Raw genomic sequence first — 22,797 nt, 5'->3', positions numbered from 1 at the left:
TTTATTTACTGCTGTTATTTTTAGCTGGATCGTGCCCAGCTGCCTTGACCAGCCCAGGACAAGAACAGTGCCAGCGGCAGGGAGAGTCCTGCACAGACAGGGAGGATTGTTTCCTAGAGTCTGTTCATCTCCTAAACCCTCATCCCCACAAAACCACAGCTGTGGGGACTCACACCCCACCTGCACCCATGGACGCTTCAGGAGCTGTGCAGGGGCTGAGGGCCCAAGGGTAGGGGGCTTCCCTCAGCCTCCCCCCTGCCCTGGCTTAGCCCCAGCCAGAAGCCATGGCACTGCCTGGCATTGGTTAATAATTAAAGCAAAAAGCTTTGCAGGAAGAGAAACACAAACTGGCCTCAAGCTTCCAGCCAGAAACGGCCACAGCAAAGGACAGAGCAGGGTGCTGGCGCCCCACAAGCTCCTGTTCTGCTTAACTGAGCCGCAGTTAAGCGCAGTGCTCATTCCTGCAGGGCCCTGTGCAGGCACCAGTGCTCCTGGATGGATCCCAATGGCTGAGCTGCTCCTGCCCCAGGGCCACTGCTCCCTCCAGGACACATTACACACAAACTGCTTGGCAGCTGGGACAGGCTGTTATTGATCGTGGCTGTGTTATCAGTTGTGGCACACTGATCAAAGGTTGTCAACAGAGGAACCAGGCACTGGCCCACAGTGGTGCCTGAGCAGGTCCTACACACACAACACCCACAGGGCAACAGCAAAGGCCAAAGCAGGTGATGTGCTGTGTCCCAGGTGCCATGTCCAGCTTCCAAAAAGCACTGAAATAAATCCAGAAAGGTGCAAGGAAAGGCTTCCCTGGAGCTGCAAGGACCATGGGAACATGCACCCATCTATCCAGTCCAGGTTGAGTCACAGCCACAAGGGCATGAGGCCGTGAGGGCAATGCTGAATAGGTTATGGTGAGGCAATTAATTATGCAAATTCCAGCAGGCCACCATCACCTCCCCACAGAGCATAGGAGCCCCAGGCGCCCTATTGTGCTCCCCAGCACCTGAGCCTGACACCAAGGCACAGCAACACAACCCTGGCACAGCACCGCCTGAGCCTGGCACAGCACCCTGCGACCCTGACACAGCACCCAAAGCACCCTGTGAGCCTGGCACAGCACCCAAAGCACCCCATGAGCCTGGCACAGCACGCTGTGAGCCTGGGACAGCACCCAAAGCACCATGTGAGCCTGGCACAGCACCCTGCGACCCTGGGACAGCACCCAAAGCACCGTGTGAGCCTGGCACTGTACCCCACAAGCCCAGAGCACCCCACACAGCACCCCCTGAGCCCAGCCCAGCCCCTGCTGTGCTGAGCGACAGACGAGAGAGGGAAGAACCTCAGGACACAGGGCTGAGAAAAGCCAGCATAAAGCGTTTTTATTGCGATAATAAACTGGATACCTTTGTGCGGCGGAGAAGGAAGTGACTGCTGGGAATTTCTGTTACCAAGGGACCGGGCAGGGCAGAGGGAGGGGCACAGGGGACAGCTATGCGTCCTGTGAGACCAGGCAAGCAGCGATGACCAGCATCAGGTGGCAGGAGAGAATGGGCAGGTGTGCTCAGAGCAGGGACAGCAGGGGGCTGATGGTTCCTTTTCATGGGGAAGGAGGAGGACAGAGGCGTTTCTGTTGAGTTGAGCCCCCGCCACCTCCCCTGCAGACAGCACCTTCCCTTTGTCCAGTTTTCCTTTTTCTTTAAAGAAAGCTCCATGCTATGGGATTTTCAGGGTGTGGTGGAGCTCTGGTGGAAACCCAACTCCCTAAATCCAAAAGTGGTCTGGAGGGGAAAGCAGGCCCACCATGAGATGGCAGGGTGAAGCAGGGGCAGGGCAGCCCTCCTTTACCAGAGCAAACCCACAAGGCCTGCAGTGATGCTCCCCAGGGAGCAGGGAAAGGCCAGGCTCCCTCGCTGTCCCACTCCAGGCAGAATTCCTATAAACAATCCTAGTGCTACCTTGCTCTCTGCATCCCTTCAGCCTCAACAACCTCACTCTGCTATGGCTTTTGCAGCAGCAGCAATTTCTGGTTTGGAAACACCATAAATCTGCACCAAAACAAGTAACTAACAGGATTCCTTTTGTTCAAATGACTCCTATCTAAGGTCAGCCCATCTGCGTGCTACTGGGAAAACGAAGTCTACACCTGGAACAAAAATAAGATTAAGAACTTGACCCAAAAAGAGTTGAGGTTTACGGTGTATAGTTTAAAAAGACATAAAAACACGATACAAGGAGGAAGAGTCAGACGCAAAGCTTAGTGACCAAAGGCATTCAATCAAGGTGTAAGGTTATACAATGAGTGTAGTGGACTACCAGGAAAAGCTCCGTACAAAGTCATGTGCACTCTTCTTGAAGCTGAGATTCTGGATTCCTCCATGTGCCAAACCTGTGTGGAGAGAGGAGAGGCAGTGTGACAGAGTTGCCTGCTGGACAGGGAGGGAATGTGCCAGGGCACAGCAGCCTCCACACAAACCACACCGGGCCCTCAGAGCAGCAGCCAAGCCTTGATCACAGAGGGGAGCACAGCCCCACCCTGCCCACACCGTGGGGACCCCACACCCCAGGGCAGAGCCCCACAGGATCACAGAACGGGCTGGGTTGGAAGGGACCTTAAAGACCCATCTTGTTTCAGCCTCCTGGCACAGGTAGGCACAGTCCACTAGTCTAGTTGTTCCAAGCCCCATGCAGCCTGGCCTTGGACACTTCCAGGGATGGGGCAGCTGTAATTTCTCTGGACAGCCAGTGCCAGGGCTCCTCCAGCCACACAGGGAAGAATTTCTCCCTAATATGTAATAGTATCTAATGTACCCTTGCCCTCTGTCAGTGTGAAGCTGTTCTGCCTTGCCTTGTCACTTCAGGCCCTTGTGCAAAGTCCCTCTCCAGCTCTTTTGGAGCCCCTTTAGGCTCTGGAAGGTGCTCCAAGGTTTCCCCAGAGCCTTCTCCACTCCAGGCTGAGCAGCTCCAGCTCTCAGCCTGTCTCCACAGCAGAAGTGCTCCAACCCCTGGGTCACAGTCATTCCCTCCTGCCCACACCATCAGCCCCATGCCCTGGCAGCCTGAGAGGCAGGAGGAAGTGCGGCAACTGAGCCCCCTTGGTGCAACAACACTCAGAACTCAAGACACAAAGAACCAACGTGAACCTGCTCTGCCAGGCTGGGAACTTTGCATGTAGCACTGTAGTGATCAGAACCCCAGCTCACCAGACTCCCAAGAGCAACTTCTACCCACAGCCAGAGATGTGCCCTGTCCTCCTCATATTCCCCATGGCTCCCCACTCCCCCCTTGCCTCCATCCCGCCTCCCCACACTGCCCCAAGATCAAACACAGGGCCCTTGAGCTGTCCTCAATGCACACAGTCCCTGACAGAAGCTGCCCCTCCTTACCCGAGGACAGGGTGCTGGGATGGGTCATTCCAATTTCATGAGCTCCACGTCAAAAATTAGAGTGGCGTTCGGTGGGATGATCCCTGGGTGCCCAGTGGAGCCATAGGCATAATCTGGGGAGATGGTCATCTTTGCCCGCTGACCAACGCTCATCTGGGGCAGGGACAGAAAGACAGGGACGTCAGGAGATGGGCACAACTGCCAGGGGAGTGACAGAGGAGGGACACACACACCTGTCCCCACTGCTTTCCCTACACTGGGCAAGAGTACAGACTCAAAGGAGAGGAACAGGAAGAATGTCAGAGGGAAAAGGCAGGCAGCATGGGCTGGAAAAGGAACAGGGCTTGAGATGTCCTTTACATGAGGGAAGGCAGGGAATGCCAGGAAATTCCCTCCAGCCACCAGCACCCTTGTGCTGCCAGCACGGCACAGAGCGAGCAGTGTCACACGGGCAGAGCTGAAGCTGTGCTGTGCCCACAGCGTGGGATCACAGCCTGGAGCTGTGCTGTGCCCACCAGCCCTCCCTGTGCGTGGGCTCTGGAGCCCGGGAGGCCTGAGCGCTCCCGCCGTGCTCCTGCAGAGCAGAAATGTCAGCGCTGAGTCACCGGCGTGCCGTAGGTGTTGCTGGGGCCTGGCCCGGCTCCATTGCTGCCAGCTGGCAGGTGGCAATGCAGAAGGTGATATTCACACCCACACCTCCCAGCGCTGAGGGGGTGGAACAGGGGAATAAAATAAAGAAATAATACAAGAGGGAACGAGCTGCAAGCACACTGAGTGCTGCCCACGCCGCGGCTCCGGCACGGGGAGCGCGAGGCAGAGGAGCTCCAGGCACCTGAGCGACGCCTTCCTCCCAGCCACGGATCACCTCCTGCTTGCCCATCACAAACTTGAATGGCTTGTTCCTGTCGCGGGAGGAATCAAACTTCTTCCCATCCTCCAGCATACCTGGGGAGACAGAGGGAGATGGTGATACAGGGACAGAGCCACGCACGCCAGTGTGAGATGTTGTGACCTGGCAGCCCGAGCAGGTGACAGGCACGTGGCTCTGAGTCAAAGATGTGTCTCAGCTTGTCCTCCTTTTCCCTGGGAAACACCTGTACAGGAGGGGAAACCCCTGTGGCATCACCCATCCTGGGACAGGGAAGGATGACACTTAACTGCTTCAGCCCAAAGAGAAGTGCTCCTCTGGGTCAGGAGCAAGGACCGACGGGAACAAACGGATGGGGGAAGAAAATCTTGTCCATCTTGCAGGACAACCAACAGTCATTTATCATCAGGCAGCAGGATCCGACCTTGTGCTTCCCATCCCACCAGCAAACACACCTCTCACTCACCAGGCTTCTATCTTCAGGCACCCAAAACTCTGATGACACTCCAGTGCCCCATCTGGAGGCTGTGATTGGCCTCCAGCCCTGCCTGTGCCCGGCTGATCTAAGCCAAATCCCTCCTGGACCCGGGAATGACGATGGGGAGAGGCAGCACCAAGTGCCTGGGGCAGCCCTAATTCCCCAGCACGGGCTGAGCCAGGCTGATATCCCCAGAGCTAAATATAACTCCCCAACATGAGCTAAGGAGGAATTTCCTCCCCTCCCTTGCTCCCTGCCTGACCTTCTTGGGGAATCTTGGAGCTGGCACTGCCTTATAGGAGCAGTAACTCCACCAGTCAACTCCTCTAAGGCAGCTCCAGCTCTACATTAACACAGCCAGTGCCCTGTACAATAAACCCTGTGTGATAAGAGCACAATTAAACTCTCTTCCATAACACTTCACTTCCCAAAACAGCCAGAAAATCCTGCTATCCTGACTGGAAACTGCTCTACAGTCTTGAAAAACCAAACTTCCTCAGGATGGCACCAGGTAGATTGACTTCCTTTTGCCAGGGCATGTGTGCAAGGGAAAATGTGTCTGTGAAAAAGATGGGATGGGGGAGCTCAGCCCCTGCTTGCACAGTGACCAGAGGGAATGGCACACAGGGATGGGGAATGTTGAATGCAAAGAAGGGAATGGGAAAAAATACATCTCTTTTGCAGGGGCAACAAGCACCAAGACCTGTGGGCTCCTCCCAGGGAGCAGAATTAAGTTTTTAATTTAACAGACAGCAAAAATCCCTTGTCCAGTGTGTCGAGCATCAGCTCAGCCGGTCATGCTGCAGCCCTGGACTTTGGAATAGTAAATCTGGAGTTCTCTCATTTCCTCCTTCCAGGATAAACCTCTTGTTGCTGAACCTGCTTCCAGCCTGCCTGGCACTGCTCCTCGCTCCCGCCTGGCAGCAGGGACAGGGCAGCCCATGCTGGCTGGCACCAGCAGCGCTGCCTGCCTGCGGCCCCAGCTGACCCCGGCTCCCAGCCCTCCAGGGCAGCACTGGGCCGAGGTGGGACAGAGAGGACAGCCCTGTGCCACCCTTCTCCCTGCACATCCACCAAGGAAAAACCCCAGGGGCCACACAGCACAACCCCCTGCTTGTCACAGCAAGCACGGACTACTGGGATGCTCCCAGGGCATCTGCAGCCTGCAGAAGTGCATCCCATTCGATGTCCAGAGGCATCAGCAGCAGTGCAGGAGATGCTGCCAGCCTTGCACAGGAGTGGATGGCACTACCTGACTCCACTGCCAAGTTCACCTGTCCCAGTGCAGCCCCAGGAAGTGTTTCAGAGCTGCCAGCTCCCTGGCTGCAGAAGAGAGGGATTGATGAACTATGCTGGTTGCAGCAGCCTGAGGGATCGATCACTCAGCTCTCCCAAACCAGGATGGAGAAGGTCATATGTGGGAGCCTGGCCAAGCTCCCCCATCATGCCAGAGGGGAAAACAAAGAGGCTCCAATCCTTCGGAGACTGCATCCTCATCTCAGGCACTTCATCTGCCCACAAGCCTCCTGGGAGACTTCTCCAGCCCTGAACAAGTATGAGCAACCATTTCCTCCTCCCTGCCATCCCTGAGCAAGGAGATAATGAGATCTTAAAGCTATTATGGAGGAAAAGCATCCTCGGGCAAAAGCAGTTACCCCTGCAGAGCCCAGGAGCAGCAGACAGCCCCTGGCACATCCCAGCTTATCCAAGCCCCTTACAGGGCTCCGTCCTTGCCACCCCCAGTCCTGCAAGAAGGGCAGAGCTCACACGAGTGGATTATGGAGACCCACAGCCCTAGCTTCCATCTGAGCCCCCGGAGATCCCAGCTGGTCTATACAGACCCCAAGGGGTCTCAGGGAATCACAGTGAGGAAGAACAGAGAGCCCTACAGCTCAGCCATGGGATGGAGTGGGGGCTCTGGAGCACAGCCCCAGTGGGGCAGCGTGGCCCTGCCAGGTCTCTGGCACACTTGGCAGGCAGGAGCTGGGAGACGCCGGCTGCAACGTGCGCCTTGGCTCGGGGCCCCCTGGGCGGGCAGAGGCGGCGCGGAGCGCTGCTGGAGCAGGCACAGTCAGCCCTGGCACAAACCTGCCGGGTCGGGTTCTGTGGGGGAGCCCCACCCGCACCCCCTCCATCCCCTCTCGGTGCTGATCCCTGGCACGGCCATTGCCCAGGGGCTCTGGCACAGAGCCAGACACCAAGGAGAGGCAGGAAGACACCAGAGCAGTGGGGCAGGCACCGCTGCTCCAGCTGGGACAGGATGGAAAACCCTTCCCAGACGCCCTGGAATACCCAGCATGCTCCAAACCCCTGCTCAGGGCAGGGATGCCTGGATGAGGTTCAATCCTGCCTCCACCAGCACTTGCCATCACTCAAGCCCACCCCATTATCACCCACAGGTGGATGGGGAGAGGGCTCTGGCCAACATTCTTGAGGCCTGGCAGGACAGAGGACTCCAGCACAGGCAGGGAAGGAGGTTCAGGAGATGTCACTGAGCTCCCACAGATGCCACAACCCATGGACTGGCAGTCGCACGCTGGGGAGGAAACACCTCCTCACCACAGGATGTTTGCTGAGCAGTGTGAGAGCATCGAGGGCAGCACCCAGAGCAGCCAGGGGAGCACCACTGCCCCAAGGACTGTGCACAGGCTCAATGGGAGGACAGCAGTCCCCTCAATGCTATCCAGCCAGAGAAAGGCAGGTTCCTCCAGTATTCATCTCTGCTCCAAGCCCAACTCCCTCAGAGACCCCCCCATGCCACTCAGGCAAAGCCATTTGGCCATTCTGTGTCAGACTTGTTCCTGTCCTGGCACTCCCCAGAATGACTACAGCCCCCCATTTCCCCTCCTGAAGTGCAGTGGGGTGCCCACAGTCCCCCCACACAGCCGGTCCCCCTGGCACCAGCACTGCAGGACCCCCAACTGCACAGCAGCCCCACTCTGCTCCCTGCTCTGACTCAGGGGGGCTTAGCTCTGTTGGCTCCAGTCCACACCCTCTGTTCCATTCCACGCCAGTTACTGCAAGCAAAGTGTGCTGAACACGCTGGGCACATCAGGGAACTTCATTTAGTCCCTTTAAGAGCCCCATGTAGCAGATTTCACATCAAAGGCTCTTTTGGACACTCTGTGGCACAAGCTTGCCACAAAAAGACCCAAGATCTGGAAGGAAGGAGGGGGAAAAGGTTCAATTTCACCAGCTCCCCCTTTACATTTCCATCTCTGCAACCCCAGCATAAGCAACTGGCATCTCAAAGGAGGTTGCTCTTCTCTCCACCTCTTTCCTCTGCACTGCCCTCCTGCACCAGGGCTGTCTGTCCATTCTGGGATGCTCTCAGCCCGGCCATGCCCCATGGAGCAGGAGCCTGGACTAAGGCAGAAGCAGCACCAGCTGCTGGCTGACCAAGCTGGCTCCCCATAATCCCTCCCCTTGGATCACTGTTTTTTTTCCCAAATGGTTTTTACCCAAACCAGTGTGCATCCATAGCCCAGCACAGGGAGAGCTGCCTCCTGCACACCACAGCCTGGATCTCCCCAGCACTGGAGCAAAGGGCAGCTGGGGACGGAGCCAAGGCAGGCTCTGGAAGGAGTCCTGGAGTTCGGCACCTCCAGCACTGCACTCTGCCACCATCCCTGATGCTGCTATGGGATCGGGAATGCTGCAACCGGGATGGGAATCAAAGGTTTGTGAGGTTTCCCATGAGCCAAGCCCCGCTCCTGTCTCTGGCAGAGCCGGCTGCAGGAACTGCGCTGCCGACGCAGGGAAATGGCATCAGGGCCTGGAGGTGTTTGATTCCTGCTGCCTGCCGAGGCGGGGGGGCAGGAGCTGCCTGCAGACGGAACGGGGGTGGGGATAAAGGACAAATGGAGACAATAACAACAACAAAAAAAAACAAAATAAAGGAAATTAGAGAATGTCTCCCAGGCGCAGCACATCACTGCTGCTGGGGAGGGTCCGTTGTGAGCAAGTCACCACGTAGCACTTTGCCTGAAGAGCCATGATGTGGGGACAGGATGCTAGTGACCCCCAAACAGCTCTGCCGGGGTGGGGGACAGGGCTGGGGAGAGCAGCCAAGCTCCAGCAGCGCCGCAGGAGGGGAGAGCCGGCGCAGGGAGCCGGAGGGTTGGGAGTCGGAAGGGCTGGCAGGCAGCAGGACTGGCCCACCGGGAGCCACTTGACTGCCTGCCAGCCTCTCTTTGTTCTTCCACCGGCGGAGGAAACGGGGTGGCCGGGCAGACCAAGCTGCTTCCTCTCCCTGCTGACGAGGGAAAGGGAAGGACAGGGGAGATGGAGGAGCAGCAGATGGGCTGGATGCCCGCCGAGCCCTCCCAGCAGGCCGGGCCCCGTTCTGCAGAGAGGGGCAACCCCAGCCCCCCAAAGGGAGCAAGGGGAGGCGGAAAAGCGCTGGGGCGGGAAGGGGAATTGGTTATTAGCAAAAACAGTCACAAATGAGTCATTAACTCGTTTTCACCACGCCGTTGAGCCAACGCTGTACAAAAGGCAGCCCAGGGGGACAAGAGCCCCCAGCGTGATCCCCAAAGCATTTTTGGGGTCCAAAGATTGGTTTCTTTACCTCCCCGGCTCACAGAAGGCTGCTGGAGGACATGACCCTCGCTGGCTTTGGGGCAGCCCCTCATCAAAGCACTACCCCGACCACTCAACAGCGGCCTGGTTACCCGCACCGGGGTCCCCCCAAAAAACCCAAGGATGCGGGTCTGGGGTGGCCCCACGGGTACCCCTGGTGTCACCCCACAAGGGAGAAGGGACTGGGGCAGGACTGGGGCGGGGGATTGCATTCCTGCAGGGAGCTGCGGCAGGAAAGACCCCGCTCTGAAGAAGCAGACCCCAAAGCTCCCGGGGGGTCACTCGTGGAGTCCTTAAGGGCCGCCCCACAGCCCAAGGGTCCCGGCTGCCCTGGGACCCCCGGGGCTCCACCCGGGGTGCCCCTGCCTGCGCCCCGGGTCCCCTCTGGGTCGTTCCCCGGTGCACCTCCATAAAGAAGGCTGGATACGCGTGGGTAAGGCCCCTCCATTGAAAAGGCTGCGGGAAAGATGGGGACAACGGGGACTCCCCACGGCCACGGGGCGCCGACAGGACCTCCATCCCCCGCCGGGGGCTCATCCGCGCCCCCCGGGAAAGGCCCCCGAGGCGGCCCGGACCCCCCTCCTCCCCACGGAGCGCCGCGGCCCATGCGAGCCGCCGCGCTCGGGGTCCCTGCAGGCAGCCGGGGGCGGGGGGACCGGCAGGCCCCGCTCCCCCGGTGTCCGGGCCGGTGCGACCCTCCCGCCCCTCCGCTCCCGGGCTCGCCCTGCACTCACCCGTGTAGTGCACCACGCAGGTCTGGCCGCGCTTGGGGAACGTCCGCCCTGCGGGGAGACACGCGCCATCACCCCGCGGCACCGGGACCCGCACCGGGAGCCGCGGGGAGGGCAGGGAGAAGGGGTAGGAGGGAGCGGGCTCGCCGCGGCTCACCGTCGCCGGGGGCGATGGTCTCCACATGCACGCCCATGCCGGTGCCGGTGCCGGTGCCACTCGCACCCGCAGCGCCCGCAGCCCGACGGAGGAGGGGCCGCGTGTGCGCAGCCGCGGCGGTCACCGCCATAGAGCCCGCCCGTCACTTCCATAGATCCCGCCCGACCTTCCATAGATCCCGCCCGGCGGAGCCGCCCTGGCCGCCGCCATCTTCCGCCCCCCCGCCCCGCCGCCATCTCGGCACCGCGCGGTTGCCGGGGGAACGCGGGCCCCGCCATGAGGGACCCTCCGGGCGCGGGGCCCTGCGCGCTTCGCCCCCGTATCGCCATTTCCAGCCCGCACAGCCGCGCCCGGAGGGTCCCTCATGCCTGCCCACCACAGAGTGAGTGAGGGTGGAAAGGGCCTCTGAGATCAGCGATTCCAACCTCTGACCCAACACCACTATGGCAGCTACAGCAGGGCACTGAGCGCCGTGTCCAGCCTTTCCTTGAACACCTCCAGGGACGGTGACTCCATCACTCTAGGCAGCCCATTCCAAAGTCTGATCACCCTTCTTGTGAAGGAATGTCACCTAATGCCCAGCCTAAACCTCGCCTGGTGCATCTTAAAACCACGTCCTGTCATCCTGCAGCCACGTGGGGGTCAGGCTCTGCTCCCAAGGAACAACGGACAGGACAAGAAAAAATGCCTCAAGTTGTGCCAGAGGAGGTTTAGGTTGGATATTGAGGAAAATTGGTTCAAAAGGATGATCAGACACTGACACAGGCAGTGCAGGGCAGTGGAGTCACCATCCCTGAAGGAATTTAAAAGACATGTGGATGTGGCACCTGGGTTCATGGTTTAGTGTTGGCCTTGGTCATGTTGGGATCTGATGATCTTAAATATCTTTTCCAACCATAATGATTCTGTGATTAATGCTGCTCCCCGCTGTGCAGATGGAGGTCAGTGCTAGCCCTGCATTGCTGGGACAGGCTCAGCACAAGATATGCAGGTTTGAACAATCCCACACTTAAAAGGCCTTTTTTTCTGGTATAGCAGCAACTATTTTCTTTTTTGGTCAAAAAAAGAATCACTCCAGGCACAGGATTTTTGCCTCAAAGTGTCCTATTTCTTTACTTCAAGGAGGTGAACTTGAGCCTCCACAAGGGAACAGAGAATTTCCAAGGACAGCCAAGAGACTAATAAAAAGCCAGGATTCTCAGCAAGTGCATTAAAATGGGACACAAGAGGAGGAGGCTCTTAAAATAACAGATAATAGCATGAAGCTAGTTGTAATTGCTTGTGTCCCTTGCTAGTATCTTTTAAATACTGAAATACCAAGGGTGGGCTTTTTTCTTGTTTGATGCCATGGCATTATGTTTTACATTAAAGCTCCAACACTGAAAGTGCCAGTGGTCCCTGACTTTCCACATCAGGAGGGCAGATGTGTGAGGCCGTGAGTCAAGGTGAAAAACAACAGGGTATAAAAAGGGGCACGTTCTCATCCCTACTTAGTAATGCTGTCTTTGCTGAGAGCTGGGCCTGCTCTTTCTATAAGAACTAGTGATAAACAAGGATCTGAAAGGGGAAAATGCTGCTGGATGTAAGCCCATGCTGGAGCCCTCTCCTCCACTGGCACAGGCACGCTTGCACACGTCAGGCACAACAGCTCTTGCTCTGGGTGGGGTGTTTTGGTTCGTTTTTGGGGTTTTTTCAGTCATTGGTATAACCTGCCCATCTTACCAGCAGCAAGGTGACTGCAACAAGCAGTGTTTCAATGGAGACAAGGAGCTCAGGCAGGTTTGACCAGCCCCTCACTGCTCAGGGTCCAGCTGGTCAGACCCAGGACAGGTCCAGGTCACATTCTGGTGCCTAAACTCTTGAGAAAGCACAAAGGCTTGAAAACTGGTGAATTCTGCCCCAGTTATTCCCTGCCCTCAGGATCATCCTCTGACAGAACTCACAAAGTCAGAAATGCCAGAAATGTCAGAAAGAGGGACAAGCGTGACCATTGAGATTTAATACTGTAAAAAATAAAAGGGACATTATTTGAGCTACAGAAACACCACCCCAGGCAGCAGTGGGCTGGCAGGCACCACACACAGCAGCAGCTGTGGGTTTGCTGGAGGGAAGGATGGATCCACAGAGGGATCTGGGCAGGCTGAATTGATGGTCCAAGGCCAAAGGTATGAAATTCAACAAGGACAAGTGCCAGGTCCTGCCCTCAGGTCACAACAACCACACACAGTGCTCCAGATTTGGGACAAATTGGCTGGAAATCTGGGAAGAGATGTGGGGGTGCTGAACAGCAGCATCTGAACATGAGCTTGTGTGTGCTCAGGTGGACAAGAAGGGCAGTGGCACCTGGATGAGCAATAGTGTGGCCAGCAGGACCAGGGCACTGACCCTGCTCCTGTACTGCTCCTAAACCCAGAGGCAGCCAGACTGGCAGTGAGGCAGTGGCAGAGAGTGCAGTGCATCCCAAAACCTGACCAGGCTGAGCCAGCTGATCCCAAGGAAGAGCCTTCACTCTCCAGAAAACAACAATAAAGAAAAAAAAAGAGAAAAACATGAGGTTCTTTGTGCATCAGAGAAATGGTTTTGAAGCAGGGCTGCTGTGACCATCCTGACACTGCTCTCAAACACCATCGCCCCCCTGACTGCACCATGAGAGTTGAGGCTTTGCATTAATTCATCACACAACTGGGGAGCAATTTGCTCAAATCCTGCCAGTGTGCACCAGACTGGAGAGCTGCAAGGTCACCCTACGGTCAGATCCAGCTCCAGCCCTAAAAATAACCAGCCTCCCTCTCTGGCTGTGCACAGGGCTGAGCCCAGCCCAGCAGTACAGCCCCAGCATGGCTGACTTCCCCCCTCTCCCCCCACTGCCCCCTCACTGTTGCCAGGAGAGATGTGGGGGTGCCAGCAGCTTTTGAAGATGCTGCTGTGGGAGATGTAGCTATGGGCTACGATTTAAAAGTTCAGTCCTTCCTGAAATTAATTTGACACTTCTTCCATAAACTCCCAACCTGTCAAAACCCAGGACAAGCTGCCAACCCCTCCCAGCTGCTGACCGGAGGCAGTAGAGCCCATTCTCTCCTGTTTTCCCAGAAGTGACTCAGGTGACATGGCCCAGGCAGGTGGACAGAGCTGACTCCCACCCCCTGCTGCCAGGTGCTGTTTCTGCTCATGCTTTAACCCACTGCTAGCTTCAACTTCACCTTTGTTCGAAGAAATTCTAAACCTTTCTCCATGAAAGGGCAGTCTGAGTACAAAGACATCCACTATCTCAACAGTATTTTCCCCTAAATCTGGTCAAAAATAGTTTCCTCTCAAAAACAACCTCTTTGTTGCTTGTGTTCCCACAGGCCAAGTGACACCTCCACACCCTAATGTCTCAGTGCTGCTCTGGGGCTGGTGGGGGCCCTTCCTCCCAGCACTGCAGCCTAAAGGAAACCATAGATCTGCCTTGCCCAGATCTGTCAGGACCTGCCAGGCCAACCCCTGGGAGAAGCTCTGGTGAGGTGGCAGGATGGAGGCTGCAGCAGGACCCCCTCCAGCTGGGAGAGGGAGGGGTTTGGGACACAAAGCAGGCCTTTGGGACAGGGAACAGGGAGCAACAGGAAGCAATGACTTTCCCCCACAGCAGCACATCCTGACAGAGCAGCAAATCTGTGTCTGGATGAACTCAGCCTCTCCAGGTTTATTCCCAGCTGCCACACTGTACCTGACGTGGGTTAAAAGGAACCCAAGCTCTCATGAAACCTGGTGAGATGCCAGGCAGGGTTAGGACAGTGGGCAGTGGCTTCTAACTGTATCCATCCCTCACAGAACCCAGCTACAGCTCTCACAGGCTCTGTTCCAGGTCCCTTCCCAGCTGGCTGTGCCCATCCCTAGCAGCACGGGATGGTGTGTGAGACAGCCCCAGGCACCATGTTCCTGCACTCTGGAAGGAGCTGTACCTGAACAGGTGCTACAGGAATGTCAGGGAGGCAGGGCAGGGATCACACCATGCTGCAGCAGAGCACCCTGGCCAGCACAGAGCTTGGAGCAGCCCTGAGGAGGAAGCAGAGCTGGGCAGATGCGACCCTCAGATAAGGTGGTCACACTGCTCCTTGCACAAGCTGAGCTGCCCAGTACAGCCTCTTCCCCAGCCTCCAAACCACAGCCCAGCTACTGAGAGATCAAGGTCTGTGAGAGGAAGCAGTAACATCTGAGAGAAAACCTAATATCTGAGTTTCTAATATCTCTTATTTTCTTGCTTAACTGCTTCAAGTCCTTGCCCTGCAGCAGAGCCCTGGGGCAGCAGTGACCCTCTGCATGCAAGATCTGTCCCCAGTGAGAGCCTGGACAAGAGCTGCTGGCACAATTGATTCTGCATGTCCCACCACACTGGCTTCTCAGAGCTCTGAATCCCTCAAAAACCTCACCTCCCAGTGGAGTGTCCCAGCTGCCTCCTTGTGCTACCACTCAAGGAATTTAAACACAGCAAAGACCCTCCTGAGGTATCTTCATGGACATTCACAACGGGACCAGCTTTTTGCTGTATTTTCTTCTTGGGCTCTTGCTGACCAGGAAGTCAGTAGCAGACTGCACCCCAAGTGTCTTCCAAGGAAAATGATCAAGGAGATGTGGAATGGCTCCAACCCGAGAGGGGTGAAAGGGAAACAACAGTTTGAAAGGGAAAGAAGTCCTGGGGAAGGCTGCGAGCAGCAGCATGATGCAGCTTGTTCCAGCCAGTGTTCCATCTGCATTCCCTGGACACCCCTCCAAGTGCTGAAATGGCCCAGAAACATCTCCACCACCAATGTTTACAATCATGTGATTGTGATCCAGTTTGAATGCATTCCTGATGGCTTTCAGCTACCTACCAAACTCTACCTTTGCCCCATACTGCTGAACCTCTTTGCAGGTAACTCCATCTCGTGTGGACCTGCACAACATCCAGCAGGAAGAAAACCATGGGGCATTGTCTGTCATCTGGTAAGGAATGGCCCAGCATCAGAGCAAGCCTTTGTGCAGAGAGCAGCCCTGGCTTCTCCTGCAGCTGAGACTCCAGGGAGCTATCCCACCTGAGAAATGGCACACACCTCTGGCTGACAGCTAAACCACAGCTGCTGCTTCTCTCTGAGGATGATTTAACCCCAGGTGATGTCATGGCCCCCCAGGACAAACATACCTGTCCTTGGCTGGACCTTGCTCCACCTGACACCCACAGACAAGCTGCTCATGGCACTTGGGGTGCTGTGGGGCTCTTTCCCAGGTGCTGGAATCTCACTGGTCAGGGTGCAGTGCTTCCAACACACAGCCCTCCCTTGGGCCAGCCTGGATACCCAGGTCCTGCTCAGTGGAGTTCCATGATCTTTAGCCTCTTGCACAGCAAATTTGAGGGACCAGGCACACTGGCAGCCTCTTTTCCTGCACCAAGCCAGTGTTTGAGGGTGGTGAGGCACTGGCACAGAGAAGTTGTTGATGCCCCATCCCTGGAATTGTTCAAGGCCAGGCTGGGTGGGGTTTGGCACAGTCTGGTCTGGTGGAAGGCGTCCCTGCCCGTGGCAGCAGTTGGAATGAGATAAGCAGTAAGGTCTGTTTCAAACCAAACCTTTCTCTGATCCCACACCCACTCCTCCACCAGCCAGAGCTCCAAGGCAAAAGCTGATCAGTGAGCATCTGTGTCATTTGCTCCTCTTGGGCTTGTCTTGTCAACAGGGTCACATCTCTGGTGTTTCCCCTGATCCTCCTCAAGGCATATTTGCAGGAGATGAGAGGCTGCTAACAAATGAGACACAGATCTAATTGAGGCACAGTGCTCTGCTGAGCTCTGACATTGTCCTTTCCTGTTCTATTGAACCACAATCCAGTGCCTCAAGTTCTGTAACATTAAAAAGTATAAATTGCATCAGGCTTAAAGTGACTGTAATGGAGGCAGGGAGGAGAGAGACTGTAAAGACCAGAGCCCAGGGGATTTCTACAGATCAGTAGGGGAAGCACAAGGAATGTTTCAGCAAGCAGGAAAAGGGCTGATGGCAAAAGCTCTCTTTTATTTGGATGTGGTTAACTTCAGTAAACACCACACGGATCCTCAAGTATCTGGCAAGTTCCCAGAGGCAGCCTACAGCACTGACTTCCCCCAGCCCCAAACTGAATTTGCTATCTAGTGTGATCCTCAGCATCAAACAAGACCAGGAGTATCCTGTGGGATTCAGGCTAAGGCCACATTGAGAGTGGACAGCTCACCCAAGCTCAGCTGGAGCAGCATGTGGCCTTGGTGACACTCGCTCTCCTACAAACAGACCTGTCCTGAGGCCATTCTGTCAGGACAGTGCAGACCAGGGCTGAGCTCCCCTGTCAGCCGAGGCCACTCTGGATGATGCTCAGGGCTGACAAGCTCGTGAGCACCTCAGGCTCTTGGTCACACCACGTTTCAGCTTTCCTGATCCCTGAGCAGCTCCAGTGCTCTGTCCTGCACTCAGAAAATCCTCAGCACCTTTTGAAGGACACAGAAGGCTCCCTTGCCCTGTGGGGCATACGGCCATCTCAGACACCAAGCCTGGTTCAGAGAGAGCTGTAAAAGGCTGTGAGCTCCTCCAGAAGAGCTCTGCAGAGAGTGAGGAGGGATGAACACTGGGCATAGGGCTGTGCAAGAGGCTGGGCTGAGGGACAGGCTGCAGCATCACATGGACAGCTGGAGAACCAGGAAACTGAGTCAAAGAATGCCTCAGATTCCCACTTCTCTCATCTCTTTTAGGGTGAGGGGGCAACCTGCCAGCTCACTGGGGTGGTACCTGCCATCTCTTTTAGGGCGAGGGACAGTTTGCTGTGCCACTAACATCAGTCGAGGTAACATCTATCCTTGAGGGATGAGAGACCCTCATTGTAATGGTACTAGGGAGCAGTGTATAAAATCAGGGGCACAGTCCCAAAAAAGCAGCATTCCAGAAGGCACTGAATGAGTTTCCCTCACGCAGCAATTAGCAATAACTCCTCCACAGCCCCTGCCACGGAAAAAGCACTGACGCTGCTCTGCCCACCAGGCTGGAGGGCCCAGCTTCTCCCCGCACACCCAGGGGAGCAGAGTGTCAGCCTTCCCTGTGCCAGCCTGTTCCTGCCTCTCAGCTTTCAGTCCCAGTTTACTTTCTGCCTTTTACAGCCCACAGCGAGAGTCAGGTCCTTGTATTCCAAACTGCAGGCATGCAATCTCAAAAGCCTTGTCCCGTGGGGAAGGCTGAGGCATTAGGCTTGCACCACCAAGGAGCACTTACTCATACAACATCTTATTTCCACAGCAGTTGTATTTCTAAAATTACAAAGGCATTTCAAGGGCTGCACGGTTTTGTGGTAGCTTTTGTTCCCTTGATGCTCTCAGCAGGTAGGACAGCGCTCTGCACGGCTCTGCCCGTTTCACTTGAAAGTCAGCAACAACACCACAAGGCAGAGCTCTGCTTTAACAATGTGTTCTCGAGCCTGAGTCATAAACACTTCAAACCACCCCCACAGCCTGCGGCTCGAGCTGGGCAGGCTCCGTGTGGGCGAGCGCACTCGAGAGGGTGAGCTGCACGTGTGAAATGCGCCTCTGCATGTGAGGCAGCAGCACCCTGGGACTCTGCTCTTGCCTCTCTGCAGACCCCTCTCTTCTCTGGGAGAGCCCCTCGGGTCGAGCAGTGCAGCTCAGCACTTTCACAATGCCCAAAGTGCGATGGCAGACACGGCCGCATCCTGCGCGTGGCAGGGAGGCAGAGCCTTCCTTGGCCACGGTGAGGAAGACTCTGCCTTGCACATCAAGGAGCTGCTGCAAATGCAGATGTGAGCTGGCTGGGGGTTTGACAAGTGAAGGTGCAGCATCTGTGAGGCTCCAGGGGGAGCTGATATGGGGGAAATGGCCTGCCCTGCGGGAGGAGTGTGGCCAGACCCTGCCCACAGAGGCAGGAGCCCTGTCAGGGCTCACAGTGCAGCTCGTACTTAGGGCAGTGGTTCCCAGGCTTTCTGCAGCCAAGTGGAGAAATCTACTGTTCCTCAAAGGTCAAGCTGTGTCCAGCATTTGTTCCCCATCCCAGGCTGCTTCCACAATGAGATCTCAGGGATGTGTGGAAGAGGCCTTTGCCTGAGCTCCAGAGCACCACAGGAGCACACTGGAGCCAGCCCAGCACTCCTGCACCAGCAACCACCAGCTGCAAAGAACCAGCATGTGAAACCCAGAGCCGGCAGGCAGAGTGGCAGCAATAGGCAGGGAGAGGGCAGTGTGAACAGGCAGGTCCCTGCCACAGGCCACTCCACAACAAAAATCCCTCTCTCCTAAAGAAGACCTGGAACCCAGCTTGGACTCCTTATTCACAGAATTACAGAATGCTTTGGGTTGGAAGAGACCTCATTTTATTCCAACCCCCTGCCACAGGCAGGGACACCTTCCATTAGACCAAGTTGCTCCAAGCCCCATCCAGCCTGGGCTTGGACACTTCCAGGGATGGGGCAGCCACAGCTTCTCTGGGCACCCTGTGCCAGAGACTCACCACCCTCACAAGCGAGAATTTTTTCCTAATATCCCATCTGACTGCCTTCTGTCTTGTGAAGCCGTTACCCCTTGTCCTGTCACTCCAGGCCCTCGTGCAAAGGACAAGGTCAGTGAGCATGGCAAGTGTGGATACATCCATGTGGATACGGATATGTTTTTCCTTTATATTGGAAGATCTGCAATTTCCAGCCTCCTTCAGCCTGTGAGCTCCCAAGAGATCTCCCCTAGCAGTGCAGTGTTTTAACCTGGTGACAGAAAGGTGCAGTTCAGTTCCCTTCCACAGTCCTTTTGTAGCCCAGAGCATCCACCAGTCCCAGCATCACAGACCAGGAATTGCTCCTGCCCGAGGAGCGGTGGGATTCCGGTGCCTTGGCGCTGGCTGTGTGGGAGCAGCGGCGTTCCCAAGGCAGCCGTGCTCACAGCTCACAGCCAGCACTGCTGCAAGCGCTGGGCACAGCAAAGCACAGGGAGAAATTGGCTCCAGAGGACAGAAGGCACTGGAAAAGGCTGGCAGGGAGGGCTGGCACCACCACTCTGCCCGCTAATTGTCTGTTTGGCACATCTCATCAGGCAGCTCTTTAAAAGCAGATCCTGCCTCAGACCCTGAGACTGGACTTATCTGCAGCAGCCAAGGCAGAGGAACAGAGGCAAAACCCTCTCCCTGCTGCCAGTGGAAGCATTAAATTTGTGTTAGTGTCTCTGTACCGCATCCTGTATCCAGGGGGAAATGAGCACCCTCTCTGCAAGGTTCATTACAATGTGCCATCTTCAGCTCAGCCTTGCCTTGTCCAGTGGGGGTTAATCTAAACCACCTGAATTTCACAGGCTGACTCACAACTTGGTTAATAAGGCACAGTACAAGTGAGTCAGTGGCATCTCTCCTCATTGCTGTTTTACTGACATCCCAGATAACAAATATCACTCATGCTGGACCACAGCCAGTGCGGTGGGATCCAAATCCCCATCTCCCACCAGTGTATCTTGGCATACATCTCTGTAAGAAAGCAAAATACATCTCTCCCCATTCAAGAGGAAAAGGGAAACTCAAAAGGAAATATTAAATCTTGATTTATTTTTTTTCCGAGGCCATTTTCTACCCACACACCACTCAATTACATTTGGACAGACACAAGGTACTTTGGAAATTGTACTCAGCACTTAATCCTCTGCCTTTTTGGCACTCATTTACTCCCCAGGTGCACAGAGCTGCATTTGCTGCTCACAGACTACAAAGCAAAGAGCTGACCAGCAGTTACCTCTCCGAGTAGCTGAGTAGCTCTTGCTTCCTGGCTAAGTCAGTGCACAATTATCCCCAAACACAGGGAACCTTTATTCCTGCCGTGCTCAGCTCCTCCCAAAGCCTCTGTCGTGCCCTCGGTGCCTCGCAGGAGGCAGCGTCACCCACTGGAGCTCGACAGGATGTCACGATTGCTGGAGCAGCATGGGGAGCTCTCAGCCTCTCTGTGTGACAGCAGGGCTCAGCTTGGTGCTGGAAAGGCAGATTTTGGTGAAAACAAAATTCACCAATCCCAGTGTTAATTGTTGCTGTACACTGGTGACTTGCTGCAAGCAGTGAGCTCTCCAGTAACACTCTGTGCCAAGGCCTGGAACCTCACCAAGGGGCTGGAATGAAAGGATGATGCCTCTTCCATCACTAACTGATCTTTTTCTATCAGTTGCTTAAAAATGTATTTTGAAAGAAAATGGAAATACACATGAACACAGCAGCTACACCCCGTGTTCTGTGGCAGATATTACGCAAAAGGCTCAGAGAAACCTGAAGCTCTGCAGCTTGAGAAACAAGGCCCTGTTGGAATTACTCACTGCAAAGGAACTTCCCCAGAACCCCCTCTCCACTGCAGAGCCATCAGATCCCTGTCCAGCCAGCCCAGGGCCCAGGAATGTGGGATACCAACCGCTTCCACCTGAGCCACACTGGCTGAACAGGGCTTTCTCAGGGCCCTGTGACCTAGAGATGGACTGCTCAGGCAAGGAAGCCCCACTGAAAACAAATAAGGTAAAACACAGCCTAAAGCCAGCAAATGGGGATTTTTTGTTTTGGCACAGCAGCAAGTGGCAGCATTTGGATGTGTTCCACCAACCATTCCTCCAAAAGTTCACCTCTCCTTCACTGCTGTAGAGCAGTGCCTCTTGGGCTCCCCTTAGCACAGCTGCCTTCTCCTGGTGGAACAGGAGCCAGGACTTAAAAGCCACCAAGATGGATGAGGCAGGAGAGACCTTGTTGCCACCATAGGCCTCAGAAGCCATTAAAGAGTTAATTTAAGGAGGAGTAATGAAATGTACCTGAGTAAATAAGAACATCTGGAATCTATTTAGGAACTCCCAGGGCTGGGACTGACAGGTTCAGACAACAGACAACACAGAACAGTAAATAAGATAAGCATTTAGGAATGTTGTAAGTAAGTCACAAAATGATAAATTAGTAAATTGAGAGGTGCTTGACACTGGAGCTGTTCAACTGCCAATGTTGGGAGCCCGTGGCATCATTAGTATTGTACTACTCTCTGTACACCTGTGTAATTGGGAAACATGGGACTCATTGGGAAAAACTGCTCACAGGTAACTAGAAAGGATTTCACCTCCCGTTTCTGTGGAATCCTGCAGGATTCTGGCAGCCCCATCACCTGGCCTGCACCTGCAGAGAGCTGCTCCCTTGGTGTGTGTTTGTTTAGCTGCCCACCAGTGCTGCCCCAGGAGCCCACTCAGCAATCTGCAAGCCATGGAAGTCCCCAGGTGACCTGCAGGGACACTGCACCAGATCCCAGTGTCACTGTGCCAGCCATGTGTGGTCATGGCATGTGGCACAGCACCTGCACCACTTACCTGAGTAAGGAGGAGACTTGCAGCTGAACTCTCAGCAGACATCAAATAATTTAGTCTATTTTCCTTCCTGAGGTAAAATGAAACTGCCCAAAGCACACCATAAATCCAGCAGGGCAGTGGGGCCTCGTTCGCAAGGAAGAGGGTGAGGAGACCCAGCTCTGCAGCATTCAGTGCCTGTGTGCCATGGCTGCTTCTCCTCACAGCAGGCAGAGCAGGGATGTGTTTGTGTACCTGTGCCTGCAGGAACACAAACACACAGCTTGGAGAGGTCTGCTCTGAGTCTCCCAGCATGAGAGGAGCTGTCAGGCTTTTCTTTCATGGGCATGCAGCTGGGATGCCAGGAAAGCACGGCTGGCAGCAGGCAGAGCTGAGAAATGTGGGCTCCAGCTCCCAGCCCTGCCTGGAGTGGCTGTCAGACACCCTGCCTTGGAGGATGCACATTTACCTCACAAGCACCAATGGAAACTCACAACTCTGTAAGAAAAGCAGCTTCATTGCTTAATTAAATCTCTCATTTAAAAGTACCAGTCTCCATCTGGTTCACCAACAAGGCCATTCAGAAGCAGTAAGGGGCTGACCCTCTTCCTTTCACAACCCAGCAATCCTTCCTGCAGGTACCTTGAACAGCAAACTCCTGCACAGACAGCAGCTCCTGCCCAAGGATTAACACAGGTGTCACAGCTCCTCCCCTCGTGGTGCTGGGCTTTGAAGAACCCCACAGCATCTTGTTTTATGTGACTGTGACATCAATCCCCTGAGCACATTTTCCAGTCTAACTACAGAATTGGAAGAAATCTCAATTCAAGGTCCTTTTTCTTGGAAACAAAGGATCTGTAAAGCAGAGCTGCTTTCAAAAGAAAACCTCCTGGCTGAACTTCCAGATAACATCCCAGGAGCAAGCTGACATTTTTTAATCACTCCTCTCTCTAAGTCAAGACACAAGGAGGTGAAGATCTATTCAAGAAGCAGAAGGTCACTTTTTCTTTCTGGAAGGATGGAGGGTTGTCCAACAATGAGAAGCAAAGACTAAATTGAATATAACTGATTATAACAAAAAGCAACAAGACAAAAAAAGGCCTAAATTCCCAGTCACCCTCTAGTAGGGCTGCTGTGCCCACTGGGATTTCTTTCTCCATATCTTTTATGCTGTTTCTACTTATCTGCCAGCTGAGCTAGTCAAGTTTGGGGCCAAAACAAGCCAATCAAAACTTGCTGCTTCATGTTGTTAATTTTATTTTACCTGAACAGGCAGTTGAAGGTACAG

General features: G+C 55.1%; 1 protein-coding gene across 1 annotated transcript; it reads right to left on the bottom strand.

The window, feature by feature from the left end:
* Positions 1-1,357: 1,357 nt before the first annotated feature.
* Positions 1,358-10,343, bottom strand: FKBP1A (FKBP prolyl isomerase 1A). The gene is made up of 5 exons (XM_059480931.1): positions 10,202-10,343; positions 10,048-10,095; positions 4,219-4,331; positions 3,387-3,539; positions 1,358-2,389 (listed from the first exon to the last, which is right to left on the bottom strand). The coding sequence occupies exons 1-4, from the start codon at positions 10,329-10,331 to the stop codon at positions 3,411-3,413; spliced, it is 420 nt and encodes a 139-aa protein (XP_059336914.1). The 5' UTR covers positions 10,332-10,343; the 3' UTR covers positions 1,358-2,389; positions 3,387-3,410.
* Between the last annotated feature and the right edge of the window lie 12,454 nt (positions 10,344-22,797).

This window comes from Ammospiza nelsoni, chromosome 12, assembly GCF_027579445.1.
Source record: "Ammospiza nelsoni isolate bAmmNel1 chromosome 12, bAmmNel1.pri, whole genome shotgun sequence".
Classification (NCBI taxonomy): domain Eukaryota; kingdom Metazoa; phylum Chordata; class Aves; order Passeriformes; family Passerellidae; genus Ammospiza; species Ammospiza nelsoni.
This window is presented reverse-complemented; position numbering and strand designations above follow the sequence as displayed.